The sequence below is a fragment of the Biomphalaria glabrata genome, chromosome 10 (genome assembly GCF_947242115.1).
Source record: "Biomphalaria glabrata chromosome 10, xgBioGlab47.1, whole genome shotgun sequence".
NCBI lineage: Eukaryota > Metazoa > Mollusca > Gastropoda > Planorbidae > Biomphalaria > Biomphalaria glabrata.
Window position 1 is genome coordinate 15,517,367 of NC_074720.1, and position 16,894 is coordinate 15,534,260.

At 35.3% G+C, this 16,894-nt stretch overlaps 1 protein-coding gene across 8 annotated transcripts in view; it reads left to right on the forward strand.

The window, feature by feature from the left end:
* LOC106069892 (uncharacterized) overlaps positions 1–16,894 on the forward strand; it is a 29,304-nt gene that overhangs the window by 1,508 nt on the left and 10,902 nt on the right. For 3 of the 8 annotated variants that reach the window (XM_056045123.1, XM_056045125.1, XM_056045124.1), the window contains exons 2-11: positions 2,752–2,904; positions 3,121–6,291; positions 8,415–8,548; positions 9,697–9,743; positions 10,007–10,178; positions 10,424–10,564; positions 10,888–11,012; positions 11,122–11,237; positions 14,825–14,922; positions 15,733–15,798. In XM_056045123.1, the coding sequence (XP_055901098.1) occupies positions 2,799–2,904; positions 3,121–6,291; positions 8,415–8,548; positions 9,697–9,743; positions 10,007–10,178; positions 10,424–10,564; positions 10,888–11,012; positions 11,122–11,237; positions 14,825–14,922; positions 15,733–15,798 (4,176 nt within the window). In that variant the 5' untranslated portion in view covers positions 2,752–2,798. Of the gene's footprint in view, positions 1–959; positions 1,270–2,751; positions 2,905–3,120; positions 6,292–8,414; positions 8,549–9,696; positions 9,744–10,006; positions 10,179–10,423; positions 10,565–10,887; positions 11,013–11,121; positions 11,238–14,824; positions 14,923–15,732; positions 15,799–16,894 lie in introns of all 8 variants that reach the window. The other 5 variants (XM_056045130.1, XM_056045128.1, XM_056045129.1 and 2 more) reach the window with 2 other exon arrangements.

Consider the following 16,894-nt stretch of genomic DNA (forward strand, 5'->3'; position numbering starts at 1 on the left):
TGTTTGTCTAAGTGGTTTATGATGTTGCTACATATTATGTGTTCTAGGATTTTACATGTGATGCTGGTAAGTGATACTGGTCTGTAGTTCCCTGGGTCAGATTTTTCTCCTTTTTTAAATAGGGGGGTGACATTAGCTTCTTTCCAGTCCTTTGGTACTCTGCCCTGGTTAAGTGAAGCCTGAAAGAGTATTTTGAACACTGGGGCTAGCTCATTACTTAGTTCTTAATTTCATCACGATTCACGTCACCATTGCTTTTGCTTCCAATTGATTATCATTATAATTATACTAGTCTAGTAACTACATCTAGATCTAATTGAAATTTGAATACTTCAGAATACTCACTCAGCAGTGGTCTCAGTATTACATTAAAAAAAAATACTAAATTGAGAAATCTATATAGATCTACTATATTCTATATATTAGTATATATACTTTATTTAATTATATAGTATATTTATAATATTCTTATATCTGAACACCATCTTTAGGGATCTAGAGATCTAGACTAGACTAGGTCATATTTTTATTTTTTTATTTGGTGAAGGTTTAACTTACAAAAAAAATGAAAGCAGATTCTTTTTCTTCAACTAATGACTAATGGAAAATAAAAAAAGCTGCGTTCCTTTGAATTACCTTATTACCACTCATTCGAGATTTTATTTTCAAATAAATTGGGTCACTTCATGCTATACTCATACTGAATCCCCTTCATTGGACACTGAGCAACGTCGATGAACACCACTATGTAATTGCTAATAAATTATAATTATATTGTGTTAATTCAAAATTATTTAGATGTTATTAATTATTAAAAGAAGTAGATTCACTTCTGCTATATATATGTATTTATAGTAATATAGTCTATAGCCTCATATACTCTCTCTCTCTATAAATATATATATAAACTATATATTTTATATATATATATATAATATATTGTTGTAACTCTAATGCAGGCAACTCAACGAAGTTCAACAGCAAATAAATAAGTGTGTTTATTCACTAGGACAAACACAAAACATCCTTCAGCTTCCTCAGAGTCTTGCTACTAATTATACCAGTCCTTTCAACAGCATCCTGAATACAGACCAACAACAGCCTTCCCCGCTTCACTCCAGGTCCCTACTATTTCAGGCAGCAGAAAAGTTGGCTTCTTAGTTTCCATATAAAGACTGTTCACAATCACTGATACACTGTTATTTACTCTATCCTAGTGTCTTCCTGTTCTGGTTAAATAGTGCACTCGTGCACACCACAAGCACTGGTGTAAGTCAGGATTACAACAATATATATAATTTATAGTTTATTTATTTATATACCTATATAATCTATTTGTAGAAACAGACAGAAATAAATCTATATAGACTATAGATCTGTAAAATTTATTATTATAAAATTTAATAAACGTGATATTTTCAACTAGGCTACATGTATTCTCTCTCTCTTAATTCCCATCCATGGATCCTCTTCTTGTTTTCATAATTTGAATGTTCGTTTTGTTACATTTTAACACCCTCTCCCTCCCATAGATGCTTATAATTCTTTTCATGACTCTCTCCCCCTTCCCTCAACTGCCTGTCTGATAGGTTGTGACACTACACGCTCTCCTCTCCGCCAGCTCACCTGGCATTATCACCTGCAGTGGGCATTGTCTCTGGCTTTTAAATTAGCAGTCCGCACTTTTTCTTTCATTCATAAATTATATATATTCTAGATATCTCGATCTAGGTCATGTTTATTTATTGATAAAATCATAGATTTATTAATCCCAATAATAGTTCTTATTACGATTTTGCGGTGTCCAATGAAGGAGAATGAATTAAATTCATTATTATTTGTTGGGACACCTCCTTTTTTAATTTTATTTAACAGCTAACAGTATAAATGTTATTGGAATGTCTTTCTCTATATTTATCTGACTACTGACTGGAGGCGTGGTGGCTGTGTTGTACAGCGCTTGGCCTCCAAACCAGCTGGTCCCGGGTTTGAATCGTGGTGAAAACTGGGATCTTTAGGGCACGTATGAGTCCACCCAGCTCTAATGGGTACCTGACATTAGTTAGGAAAAAGTAAAGGCAGTTGGTCGTTGACATGACACCCTCTTTAACCATGGGCCACAGAAACAGATGACCTTTACATCATCTGCCCCATAAATCGGATCACAAGGTCTGAAAGGGGAACTTTACTTTTTTACTTTTACTTAACTGACTATAGATGATCTAGATCTAGACTTTTGAATGAATGATTAACCCAACATGTTTGTGAAATAGTCTTACTCTTACTAGACAACATTGAATCATTGATGATAGGTAACATTATTTCAAATTTGCATCAGAAGTCCGAATTAGATCTCTGGAAACTGAGCAGAAAAGGGACAACAAATTATAGAATCGATGCTTTGCTTTTCTCTGTTAGATGCATAGCTATAAATTCAAGTTATACTGTGACTGTATAGGAGAAATAAATTTTGACACATATGTATGTCGAAAACAACATGTAAACGTCATTAAATCTAGATGGAGTTAGTCATTTTAAATGATTGTATTGATATTGTTCATCTTTAAGAAAATGATGTACTTATGATGATATAATATATATATATAACACCAGTTTTTTTTTTGTTATGAATGTGATTCAATGATCAATGACATTACTTTGTCATTCTCTTGTGTGTATTAAGGTTGACATTGCTAAGATTTGGACAATCCTTTGTTTCTAGTTATTATTTAATTATTATTTTAACCTCAGAATGGAGCGCACTATAAATTGAAGAAAGAGTTCCTGGAGAGTTAACCATGGACCCTAATCACTGGAATACTTACAACCTCCAGTATGGACACTCAACTACAGGTGGTCTGACTCCTACGCATTCTTCACTTAACCGACTTGACCTAACTTCTGGTAAACTAAGAATATCTATAAAAAAAAATTAAAAACAAAAACAAACAAAAAAAAAGAATTATGGAATTATACAATTTGTACAGAATAGTAATTCCCAATGAATAGTCTTTCAAAATAAATAGTAATTTAAAATGTGTACCAGTTCTAAGATAAAATTAATTTAGAAGTAAAGTTGTCTTTTGGTTTCATTTAATCTTAACACCTTTCCTACCCTAGGTCTTGGGCTCAGTCACCAGCTGCAAGCATCAACCACCCCTATTGGCAGTAGGTCAGTCACGGCTATACCAACAGTCAACTACAGTCTAGGCATGCCTCTGCTTGACACAATGTCTACCCAGCAGAGTCACAAGAGCATGTCAATAGGGCAGGGTCAGCTTTTGTTTGATTCTCAACTTAGAGTTGCACCTGAACAGCAGTCTCCAACATTTAGCCGATATGAAAGCTCCAAAGCCCTTGCACGAGACTCTGTGACCAGGACTCAGCTACTTGAAGCTGCTAGGTTATGGCCACCTTCCTCATCCTTGTACAATCATCAGTTTTTACAAGATGTTCCAGTATCCAACATGGGAAATCTGTCTGTCTCTCCAGGTTCTGGCAGTGGAAATATTACGTCAAAGTCCAACCAACTACAGATGCATGACCCACCTCCTGCTCATAGTTCTAATACAGCAAGAATAGCTCAAAGAAGCTCCCATTCTACAGAGATACTTTATGGGAGAAACACAGAATCCATTCTGCCATCCAGCCTAGCTCAGATATATAGCTCAAATACCATGGGAAAGCAGTCTTTTGGCAATAATAGCCAGCAACAAACTCATCGCTTAACTGAAATTCACAGCCAGCCGTCATATTCTTCCCACAATGACATTGAGGACCTGTCTTCTAATTCTCAAGGCCAGCTCTATGGCTCATATGCAAATATCAGTGATCCTCAGGAATTTTCCTCAGCTCAAATGTCAGGTGATTTGAGCTATGAGGCAGTTAGCCCAGCGCCTCCAATGAATGAAAACTTACAGGTTGGTCAAGAGCAGTCTAATTTCTCCATTGTTCATTTCCCAGATCTGGCAAATCTCACTTCAGAACATGCCCACACTCTAGCCGACAAATTCCAAGAAAATGACTTTCGTCTGAAGATGGACTCCAACAGGCTTCAGCAGCAGGACATCTTGTCATCTCCAATCTCTGGTCAGAGACAGGACTTGGGAATGACATTAAAAATCCCAAAAGACAGCCTTCATATGCTGTCTATGCAGGTTAACCAGCGTAGTAATCAGTTCCAGTCAAACATAATGATGAGTCAAGGAATGAGCATGTTGCCAAGTCCAGGAAACACTATGAACATTAATCACTCTTCCTCTCTAAGTCAAGTAACTCTGAACAACTCACTTACAACTTCCTCTATGCAGCAAGCCCAGACCCCCATTCCCATTCAAGCCCTTGCAGACTCCACTACTAAACCAAAGAGAACTAGAAATCGAAAAAAGAAAGATCCACCCCAATCTAACAGCCCTGTTAATGAAATTAAGAAATCCAGCTCTCAGCCAATGCCATTGTCCCAACATAATATCCTAAACATGCCTCCTGCTTCTCCTCATATATCTACGTTACCCATGGGGGTACACGTGAGCCAGGCCAGCCATATGCAGCAGCCAAACTTCAGAAACTCTGGCAGCAGTAACCAGTTTACCTCAAGAGACGTTCACAGGGCACAGACCCCCTCCATGCCTCAAAACTACTCTTTGCAGGATCATCAGAACCATGGATATGCCCCTTCCCAGAGTCCAAAGATTGCCACAACACCCAATCAAAATTTGATGAGAACTCAAGGTGACTTTGTATTGCCTAATCGAATGGGTAATGATAAAACATCTTCTACTTTTAAGCTGACCCCACCACAGCAGAGAAAGTCCACCGAATCCACCATTAAAAGCAGTAATTTCCAAAGTAGTCAGTCCTTTAGATCTAACATTCCAGACAATCAGCAGCACATTCAAAGCTTTGTGAGTCTGGCAGGGCTTATGTCCAATAATGGCCAGCAGAGAAGCTCCCCTATGCAAGAAAACCATTCTAATTTGAGCAGGCTGACAAACTTTGCTGAACACCCATCACAGCATAAAATAGTGAGCCAAATGTCACCCCTTGGGCAGCCATCTCCTCAGGGTGCGGATAATAGCTATGGAGGTAGTAAAGCCATGATAGGACATGTAGGGCACATGGGTTCCCAGTCCATGGCAATAGCTCACTCCCCAATAGACTCACGACCAGTCAGTGTAGATCATAGCTATGATCCTGGTCACAATCCAGGATTAATAGACTCACAGGACACTCATCAATTCCATCTAGATTTTTCTGGGCAGCCTTTCCTGGAACAACTAGTTGGGGTACAGCAACCACTCACTGTCCCATCATCAGGTTTTGGGCACTCTTCTGCTGAAAGTGGAGAAACCGTGTTCACCACACTGGTCTCCCCCTCTGAATCAACCAGAATACAACAGCAGAATGACTCAGCCAGCAATGATGGCAATTTCAGACCAACCTACCATGGAGAAGCTGTCCATGAAATTCGCCCAGTTGGAGCTATTGGCAGTAACCTTAATATGGACGATGTATCATTCAATGCCTTTTTTGATACTCAGCGATCCTTGGATCAAGATGGAAGTCAGTCTTATGCTGCCTCAGAACCAGAGAAAATGACTTTGACTTTTATGCCACATGTTGTAGATGATGATGAGCTGGGGCACTTTACTTTGTCTACCATGGCTCAACCTGTTGTGATGGTTAAGAAAGGCAGAGAAGATCCAGCACAGAAAAGGGATTCATTTCAGGATTCTTTTATGAGCTATCTTCAAGGTCACAAACAGGAAACCTTGTCAAGCGTTTCTTCCTCTGCAGTGACCAAGAAACCTCAGCTGCCCAAGTATATACCTGAGCCTCGAAGGCCTAGACCAACTGTGCAGCGGAAAGAAAGCTCCAATTTCTCAGACAGTGAGGATGCTCTGAGAGACTCCCATTTTAGTGATAATGATTCCTCTCACAAGAGTGATAGTGACAGAGAGGGCTACTCTGTTCAGAGAACTAGCGAACTGGCTGTGAAAATTACCTTACCTAAAAGTAAGAAGAGGAGTAGGTTTGGACCTTTTGCAGAGTCTACCCTTTTAAAAGACAGCATGCGCAAAAACAAAGAGGGGGTGGTGAAGCGCAGGAGGCGGAGGCAGAAACACAAGGAAAATCCTGACCTTGGTGAGGACTTTTGGCCAGGTAATGGTTCAGAGGAAGAAGATGGTAAAAAATTTCAGCCTGAGGTACCCTTGCCTTCACCTCCTCCAATGAGAACATCCATCGGGAGGAAAGCTAAAGAGAAGTGTTTGGAGAAGACGGCAAAGCAAAGTAAGTGTTTCCTCTTTTTATTTAGCCCTCTTTTAGCTCATATTCCCTAAAAGAAAGTTTTTACTAAGTCTGGCAGGACCTTACCATCAGCTTATGTTTACATTTTACTTTTATTATACTGTTTATAATACAATTCATTTGGTTTAGACATGGAAAATATAGATCAAGCACATTTATCTCATAACTCCCAAATAATATTTCTCTAGTTTTAAGAAAAATATTCCTCTCACTAGAATTTTGTTCAGAGTATATTTGCATTAGATTGAAGTACTATTGTATAATATAATATTGAGAGATACATCTTTGACATATAAAGGTTTATAGGCTTATTTTACATTGATATAAAATTCATTGTATACAATTAGTTTTTATTCAAATGTTTAATTAGTTAATTATCTGTTTTTTTTTATTTGTATCTAAGACTATTTTAGATGATCTTAAATGCAAGCTGTAAATTTAAATTTAGTTCTCATTATATTACAATTTAATTTCAGCATAAATTGCTATATTTAGTAGCTTTTTAACCAGTCACATTTTAATGATATTTGAACTTAGGAAGATGATCTTGTCATGTTGATATTATCACATAAGACTTACAATATTCAGTGTATAGACAGCTAATAAGCAATATGTCCGAAACCTGTTATAATATTCTTCAACTTTCGTTATTCTTGATTTTGTGTATTATTTCCAGTGGTAATGATAGATCCTTTGTGCCTCACTATGTTGAGAATAAAGCACATTTAGAGATATCCACTTGTTCAAAATATGAACACTTCAATTATATTAATCTTACATGAATAATTATATCTTTAAGAATCACTTGATATAGATTTACTAGGCTAAACTGTTAATATGAATTAAGGAAACCAACTGAACCCTGACTCAATGCTTTGATTTCTGTAATGGTCATTCCTAGATCACATATAAACTGATGTTCCATACTAGTTAAAAATGCTCTATGCCTATTAGAACATGTAAGAAGATGATATCACAATAATCACCATTTTCACTGTAGATAGTCTAGTCTCATATATGGAGACATCAGTGGCTGAGTGGTAAAGTCCTTTCTTCCGAACTGAGGTGTCCAGGTGTGAAAGGGAAACTAGGTCTCATATTGCTTGTGATATTGATCATCTAATTGCCTACAATATTGTTTTTTATTTGGGGAATGGTTTCTACATGGTAAAGCGCTGGACTTCCGAATTGAGGGCTCTCTGGTTTGATTCTCGATGAAGACTTAGTATTTTGAATTTCAGGATTTTTAGAACATCCCTAAGTCCACCCAACTCTAATGGGTGCCTGACTTGAGTTGGGTAAAGTAAATGCAGTTGGTCGTTGTGCTGGCCACATGACACCCTCGTTAACCATCGGTCATAAAAACAGTTGACCTATACATCATCTCCCCATAGATCACAAGGTCACATAGGGATACTTTACTTACTTTTGTTGCTGTTTTTTTACTATGCATGTTTTTGTTGTATTAATCAGAAAATACTAATATATAAATATATTTTTTAACATAGAAAACAAGCTTTTAAACAATATAAATTCAAATGAACTTCATAATGTAATGTATTTGTAGACATTTAAGTAATACCATTTAAGTGTAGACCTTAGTTAGCATAAACATGTTGCTGAAGTTTTTCTGTTGTTTTTTTTTATCTTTTTTTATTTTGTACATTGAGTAACAATAGAATATAGACTATTTCACCTTCACCTATTCCTTAGTCTGTTGGGGCACCACCACACTAGATCTTTTGACAATCTTTCTCCATTTCTCTTTCTTTTGCCTTTGACAGAATCTCTTTCAATGACAAATCTGTCCATTCTTTTATGTTGTCTATTAATATTGTTTACATAGAAATTCATTATCGTTTCAGATTCTTTTTCAAACAGATATTTGATTAAGGAATATATTTTTCACAGAAATTTAAATTTCTGCTGTCCTAATTTTAAAAAGATACATTTATGAAATTTGATTTCTTTGAACTTTTTTTTGCAAATTAAGACAGTTCAAATTACTTTGACTAAATAAATGTTCCTAACCTCATTAAAATGCAGTGGGCTCATCTTAACATTGCAATATAATAACTGGATGTATATCTGACTATTTCTTTCAGAAAATTTCTCTGGATCAGATAGCAGTACAGAAGAAGAGTATGTGCCTTATAAGGGTAAAAGTAATTTGAAAAATGATGATTCTGATAAAAACTATGATTCAGACAAGGATCCAGTTTGGATGCCTTTTGCTGTGGTAAGCATTACAGTGTGTTTTGCTTCTTTTCATTCAGTGCACCTGCCAGGGGAATATTTCTGTAAATCTATAGTTTCACACATCATTTTTCTATTCTCACCTTCAGCCTCATGGTAGAGCATGTCCTTCTCCACCCGAATTCCTCACTTAAAATAATAGCCACTGGATTTATTTTTATTTGACAATGTTATTCTCTTGAACATTCATCCAGTTTGGGAAAAAATGAAATGATTTGTCTCAAATTATCATCAAACTCCATTTGAGTGAGGGCTTGGAAGGCTCAAATCCTCTCTTGCAAAAGCCCTGCTGTTTTGCGTAGTGCATACATGTCACCATACAGGTTGAGAATTTTTGGTTTCCCAGACCTGTCGAGACTGAGATAAGCAAGTCTGGGGCAGTCAAACAGAATATGAGGAACGGTTTCCTCTTCTTCCCCACAGCAGGGGCACAGTGAATTAAAATTTGGCCATAGCCGTGAGAAATATGAGCCAACAGGACAGTGGCCTGTCCTGCACTGTGTTATAATAGCTTGCTCAGGCCTGGACAGCCTCCACCACAGGGAAGTGCAGTCAGGCGCCTCATGCGCTTCTAGACTCCACTGGCTTTTTGGGACTTGTCCCAGCACTCAAATCACTTTTTCAGAGTATGATGGAAACTTACAGCCTGTTCGGTGGGTGGAATTTGCCCTCCTTGGTGAGCCATGGAGTCTGCAATAGTGTTGCCAGTCACACCTATGTGACTCGGTACCCACTGCATTATTACAGCAGTGCTATAGCGTTGCTTTATGCTGTGTGAAGCCATGATGACAGTGTTGATATTGGGGGGCCATGGTCCAGGGCTTTGCAAAGCCTGTAGTAGAGGTTTTGAGTCAGTGACCACAACAATCTGTGTTGCCCTCAAATGTCCCTTTCCGAGTAGAGAGTCAATGACTTTTAAGGCTTCACAGACTGCCAAAACTGCAAACTGTTTCAAATAGAAGTATTCATTTGTTTTTAAAGCTATTTTGTGACTAATTTTCTAAAGTATAGTTTAAATGTTTTCACTAAACTATGGCAGATATTAGTTGTCCTGAAAAGTTCTGCCCTTTTTTTTTGTTTATTACAATAGTAGTTCCTCTTAATAATCTGTTTGAGCTGTCTTTATTACAGGATTTAAAACAAGGACATGATTTTGAAGACAAACGGAAGAAAGTTAGGTAATACACTTGTTGCATGACATTCTTCAACATGAGTTAATGATTCAAAGAAACTTAAAATTAATTGTAGTTTACACTTTGGAAATTGTTATACATTGTCTCAGTCTACTTCAATTAAGGAGATATTTTTCATGGTAGAAAATGGTTAATTACATATTGCATATATATATATTGTTATTTGTTCTAACATATGTTGTCATTTGTGTAAAAAACTGTAAATTTTCATTAAAGAAAACAATATTTTGTGTGTATAAATAATTCAGGCGGTCTCGTGTGAGAATGTCCAGCACAAAATCGTCAAAATCATCCAGTCGTCGCTCATCACAGACTGCATCGGTATCCACATCACCGGCTGTACAGAGTACTGACAAAAATAGTGGATTGTCACAGACCGGTGAGATACCATCAGCCGATCAGGAAGAAAGTCACTTTCAGGTATTCAAACATTTTATTTAATTGTGTGTGTTGACTTTAGAAAATAAAACATTAGAAATGAGAATGAAAACAATATATATATGATATTACAATTAATTGGTATTTTATACATGAGGAATTTCTCAATAAAGAACATATATACATAATGATATTGGGTTTATAATAAAAGTATGGTCTCCAGTATCTTATTTTATTTTGTGATTTAAATAATTGCACATAAGTTTTATATTTTTCAATATTTTTAGATTGGAATGTATATGATAGAGAAAAAGGACTTGCAAAACTTTGAATCCTATCCAATCTGGCGCCTTGAACCAGGAAATTTGATCAGAAAGTTTGAGATGTGCACTGATAATAATTTGGTTCAACATGTTGCAGTTGGAACGGTATGTTTGAAGGTTTAGATTTTTTTTCATAGTTTTAGTTAGTTAAATTATAATTACAATTTCTAAAAATTTCACAAAAAAAATAAGCTAAGTTATACACAAAAAAAAAGTTATAACTAATTTGGTTTAATGTTGTTTCCTCAAAGGAAAGTTTATAAGACATAGTTTTAACTGATCATATTTAACTAAATTTTCATTTACAAACAAAAGTAGGGAGATAATTCATAAAGAATAATATGGCTCATAATAATTATCTAATTAATGTATTAATCTCTCCTAAAATGATGTTAAATTTTTTTTTCATTCAATATCACATTCTCTAGTTTTCAAACTGGGTAAAATCTATGGAGACTCAGTTTGAACCAATTAAAGTTAAAGAGGTTCAGTCTGACTCACTTCGAGTAGAAGTTATTAAAGAATATCGACCCAAACCACCTAGCAACAAAAGGTACAATAAAATACATTTAAGAGCTTGAAGTGTTTACAAATGTTCTTTATTTTTGAGTCACATTTCTTAAAGCGTGTGTGTTGAGTTGATTGTTGTGTTTGTATTTCAGGCTTGAGGTTCAGTATGAAGATGATCCTCTCGTGGAAACATTTAATGTATATCTTCAGGTTTTACTCAGCCAGGCTCTGGAGCCCACATTTCTCTCTGCCATTCATGATGCTGATGGTATGTAATATAGTTGTTTCATAGTTTTCAGGAGACTATGCCTTGCTCAGACATGCCTACCGTCCCGCATTATACGGAACTGTCCCGCAAAATTACCTAAAAAGCTCCCATGTTCCGCCATTCCACATTGACGGTTTTCTGTTCCGCGAAGTCAGTATTCCGACAAAAAAAAAAAAAAAAAAAAAATTGCCGTCAACCATTATTATTTTCTTTTTTTTTTTTTTTTTGTAAAATGCGAAATGAGAACAGCGCCAAAAATATATTTAGATCTACGTTTTCCGCTTCCTTCCGGCTTGGGCATGCGCAGTTCTATTTCCTACCTTTACGTATAAATAACGCTCATTAGCGCGCCTAGATCTAGTTAGTTCAATCTGAATCAGTGAATTTGATTGATCTTCTACAATTTCATTTGTGATTTTCTAGTCTTGATTAGATCTAAAATCTAATAATCTCTAAACGATCCATGCCCGATGGTGCTGCTTCTGCTCCACCTTCAAAAAAAGTATTCAAAAGTTTTGTAAGGAATATACTGACGAATTTCCCTTTATTTTACCCGCAAGACATTGTGAGTATAGTGCTTTTTGTGAAATATTACTCATCATATTGCTAGTGCTACTCATACTTCTTTGGCTAAACAAGTCAAAGTTTCAAAGAGCATTGAAACCTTTTTTCCGACATCCAAGGCAAAAAAAACACTGATGTCATAAAGGCAGAGGTAATGTTGGTAGATCTTGTGACCGAGTTGAATCTACCTTTGGCTACTTTAGACAAATTCACAAAGGCATTCATACTTATGTTTAAAGATGATATTGCTAAGGATTTTCAATGTAGATGCTCCAAAGGTACAGCAATAGTTAAAGAAATAGCAGTCAAAACAACACTTTCCTTGGCTGAACGCATGAAAATGTATCCATTTACAATATCTACTGATGGAAGCAATGATTCTGGCAGCTGCAAATTATTCCCCAGTGTTGTTCGAACAGTTGATCCAAACACCAAGCTAGTTAATTCTGATTTGCTGTCAATACCTGTTTGCGAGGGCTCTGCAACTGGTGAGAACATTTTTAATTTATTACTTGCTGAAATTTCAGCACATAATATTCCATGGACAAATTGTCTATCATTTGGCGCAGATAATGTACCAGTGATGGTAGGCAAAGATAAAGGTGTACTTGGCTATATAGCAAAGCAACACTCCAATATTTTTATGTCAGGATGTGCGTGCCATCTTGTACACATAGCTGCTGAAAAGGCTGCCTCTTGTCTTCCTCTCAGTATAGACCAGCTGCTGATAGATGTCTATTACTACCTTGACAAAAGTAGCAAAAGACAAGGAGCTTTTAAAGACATGCAACTTTTGCATGAAGTAAAGCAAAACAAGATATTGAAGCATGTGTGTACAAGGTGGTTAAGCATAAAAAAAATGCTTGCCACGAGTTCTGGATAATTGGGAGCCTCTTCTAGCATTCTTCAAGAATGAAGAAAAATTATCCACCTCTGCATCGAAGGAACGGGCTTCAAACCTAAGAAAAATTTTTCTTCTCCCTCTAATAGGTTAATTTGCCCTTTTTTGAATGATGCCCTGCAACCGTTTGATGAGTTCAACACTTATTTTCAAAGTGAGGAACCAAAGATTCACTTGTTGCAAAGCAAGCTACAAATACTTGTGAAATCTTTGTTAATCAGATACATCAAGCCATCTGCATTGCTTGGGGTGAGAGTCACTGAAATTGACAACCTAAACAAGGCCAACTTTAAAGACAATCCAGACCTACATTTAGGGCAAGCTGCTTCAGATTTCATTGAGAGGAAAAATGAAGTGCATCTCAGAGAAGAAAAATTAAACCTCTTCTATGATGGAGTCAAAGCATTTTTTAATGCTGCTGTGGAATATCTGAAAGTTAAGATTCCCCTGAATGAAGAGCTGCTTAGACATATGGAAGTTGTTGATGTCTTTAAACAAACCTCTTCTTCATCTGCATCACTGGATTATTTTTTAAAAAGATATCCAGTACTGTTGCCAAAAAAATGTGAGTGCATCTGATTTAAAGCTTGAGTTTTCACTATACCAAGCCACTGACATACAGTCTTGTATGAAAGAAAGATCAGATAGCACATGGGCTGCAATTGGAAAAATGAACGACAATGGTCAAAATTTGTTCAAAAATTTGGCTGAGGTTATGCTAGCACTATTGACAATCCCTCACTCTTCTGCACATTGTGAGAGAATATTTTCTCTTGCTTGTATGCAGAAATAGAACGGAGTTTAGAAGTCGTCTAATCAACGAAACTATCGAGGCTCTCCTTATTTGTAAATCCAGGCCTGGAGATGCAATTAACCGAGTGTATTCTGACAGTGAACTGGAAGACCTGAAGAGTGCTTACTACAAGTCACTCCAGGCTTCTCACTCTGGCAAGGAATAATGTATTTCAAAGCACTGTAAATATTGTAAATAACTGTGTATATAATAGTGTATATATTGTATAAGCACCTTAATGGAAAGCTAAATGTTTCAAGAATGTTTTAATGGATATTCCAATTGATAAATCGTAATAGGTATGTAGTTTTAATTACAATATAAATAAGTTTAACTGATTTAAAATGCTTTCGCAGTTACTATTAATAATATTACACTAAATTGTCTTTTTTTTCCCGATGACTTGCTTGTTCCACATTGGGGTCCAAAGTTCCACATTTTCAGCCTGAGTGTTCCACATTCAGTGTTTTGGGGGTAGGCATGTCTGGCCTTGCTAAATGTGAAGATGAATTCACTAAGTTAAAGTAATGTAAATGTTGTTTTAAGACTTTGCTCTTGATGGCTAATGAAACAAGCTCTTTTACTAAATCTTATGTATTTAATCGCAATTGCATTCAGGGTTGTTTTGTATCAATATTATAGTGACCAACTGGCTTTATTTTCCCCAGCTTTGCTAGGGAACTAAGTAAAGTTGATTGGTTTGTTTTTCATTCAATTATGCAAGTGAGACCTGACATTTAACATAAACAACAAAAAGTCTGCTAAATACTTGGGAAAGAAAAATTCTTAGAAAAATATATGGATCTATCCAAAATGAAACTGGATTGAAGGCACACACTAACCACAAAATATACCAGTTAAATGAAGGTCCATCTATAGTGACAATTAAAAACGAATGGATTACCTTTGGCAAGTCACCTTAAAAGAATATTAAAATTATAATAGTGGAAATAGTGTACTGGTACCAGCAAAAAAAAAATGGTAGGTGACACAAAGGCAGACTGCAAACAAGATGGCTGGATAGAGCAGCAGAGTAACAATTATTCACTGTTCTGGCATGGAGATGAAAAGTTCAAGACCTTGACATCCTTTCAAGCTTCTATTTGAAATCTTATTATCTACCTTTAACAATTCATATGTACCACATCTAACTGCAAATATTAAAAAAAATTGAAATTGTCTTTGTAGTTATTGCAATTTATATATTTGTAATATGTAACTTACCCTAAAAGATGTCTTTTCTTTTTCCTCTGTTGTGTACTAAAACAGTTGAATTTGAAAAAGCAAAAACTATTTTATTAAATAGAACTTTTGTATTTTGTTTACCAGAAAAGTTTTATGTTGACCCACTCAATCAAATTGATTGCATGATAGAAAATAAATGTCAGGAAATAACCAGACAGGCTCACTGGAAGGCTTCATTTCTGGTAAATAGCAGTGTTTTTTTTTTGTTTTGTTTTTTTATTTAACAAGTAATATTTTTGTTTTCTATATTATATGTAAATATTTATAAGTACTTTATGATATTTATGCTTTGCTATGATGGAGTTAATAGAAACCTGCCATTTGATTTCATTCAACATTGTTGTTTTTTTTTAAATATATTTTTAGCTCCATTTTTTATTTAAAAAAAAAACAGTTTTTGATGCAGTCATTTAATAAGAAATTGTAGTCTTGTAGAAATGAGGATGATGGGATGAATGTAAGATTTGACATTTTAAATATGCATGATTATAAAATATAAAGACTAAATATGATTCACTTTTTGTAAGCTAGAAATTTAAAATGAAAACTATGGCTCTAATTTTAGGAATGCTAATATTGACCACAGGAAGAAGATTCTAAATATCCATAGCTTTCCTTGTAGAAAATGACTTTTATAAATAAAGAAATATAATTTGAAATTAGTAGCAGTCATTATTTGTAGCATGTTTTTAGCACTTATTTCATAAAAATGTCATAGTTTCAAGATCTTATCAGTATGTACATTCATGTTTACATATTAATGAAGTCCTAAAAGAATGATATTTTGTATGAAGTAAAAGTCAAGTTTTGGCCCTCGAGGGCTGTACACACTCCTGAAATAGATGGAACTTGAGGCACTGTTCTAGAATACAGATGTTATACTTTGTAAATTTTACGAAAAGCAACAGTATTTTGTCCAGAAAATGTGATATCATATTGTTATAAAAAACAATATTTGAAACATTATAACCTTTATGTTAATGATGTTACAGGAATGCCTTCACAGATGTCCTTTAATGAAAGAAATTGACCGCCCTAATTTAAAACAGCCTTGTCAGGTTAGTTGTGTGGAGAAGAATTGGAAAATGACATCTTTTTTTTGCTTTTGTTCAAGTTTTTAATTCAAAAGAGAAAAAAGTCACCTATATATCTATAATCATATTTAGTCATCATGAAGTACAATCCTTTTGTACATGTATATATAGGTAGATAGATAGATAGATAGATTGGAATGTGATAATGTAATCATTATCTGGTTTATCAGTTTTTGGTGTTGCTAGTACGTTTAAGTAGGGTTTTTTAGCGGCCCCCCGAAAGGGGAAAAGACGCTATTAGTTTTGTGCGAAATGTATGTCCGTCCGTCCCGTTTAGATCTCGTAAACTAGAAAAGATATTGAAAATCCGACATCACAATATTTTAGACCATTCAAAGTTCTGATGCAACGTTTATTTTTATTTTCTGAAAGCGAAAAATCTCATTTTTAAAATCAGTTATTCAAGCTGTTTTTTAAAGAGAAAAAGCTAATTAGTATGCATTATAAGTTAGACCTAATTTAAAACGAATAGTAATAATAATAATAATAATAATAATAATAATAATCTTTATTATCCGTAAGGAGATTTGTCTTACAATTTGTGCATTACACCAAACAAAAAACATTATAACTATAAGAAACCAAAGTGTACATTCACACCAGACGCACTCATAATTTACATGTGACAAAGTTTATACCAGATTGTTCTTATTTAATGATTTGATTGCCAGGGGAACAAAAGAGTGTTTGTGTCTGTTTGTCTTTGCTATCGGTGTCTTGTATCTCTTTTGTGATGGTAAAATCACAAAATCCTGACACAAAGGGTGATTCTTTATTTCGAGGATCTTGTTAGCTTATCTTATAAACTTCATTTTCCTGAACTTTTTTTTTTTTATTGCGGAAATTTTTTATATTTTTTTGAGGATTCGAATAAGAGATTGAGCCTTTTCAAAACAATTAGATCAATCATAACACATCAGTTAGGCCAGGGGAGGCATGGTGGCTGAGCGGTAAAGCGCTTGGCTTCCGAACCGGGGGTCCCAGGTTCGAATCCTGGTGAGGACTGGGATTTTCAACTTTGGAATCTTTGGGCGCCACTGAGTCCACTCAGCTCTAATGG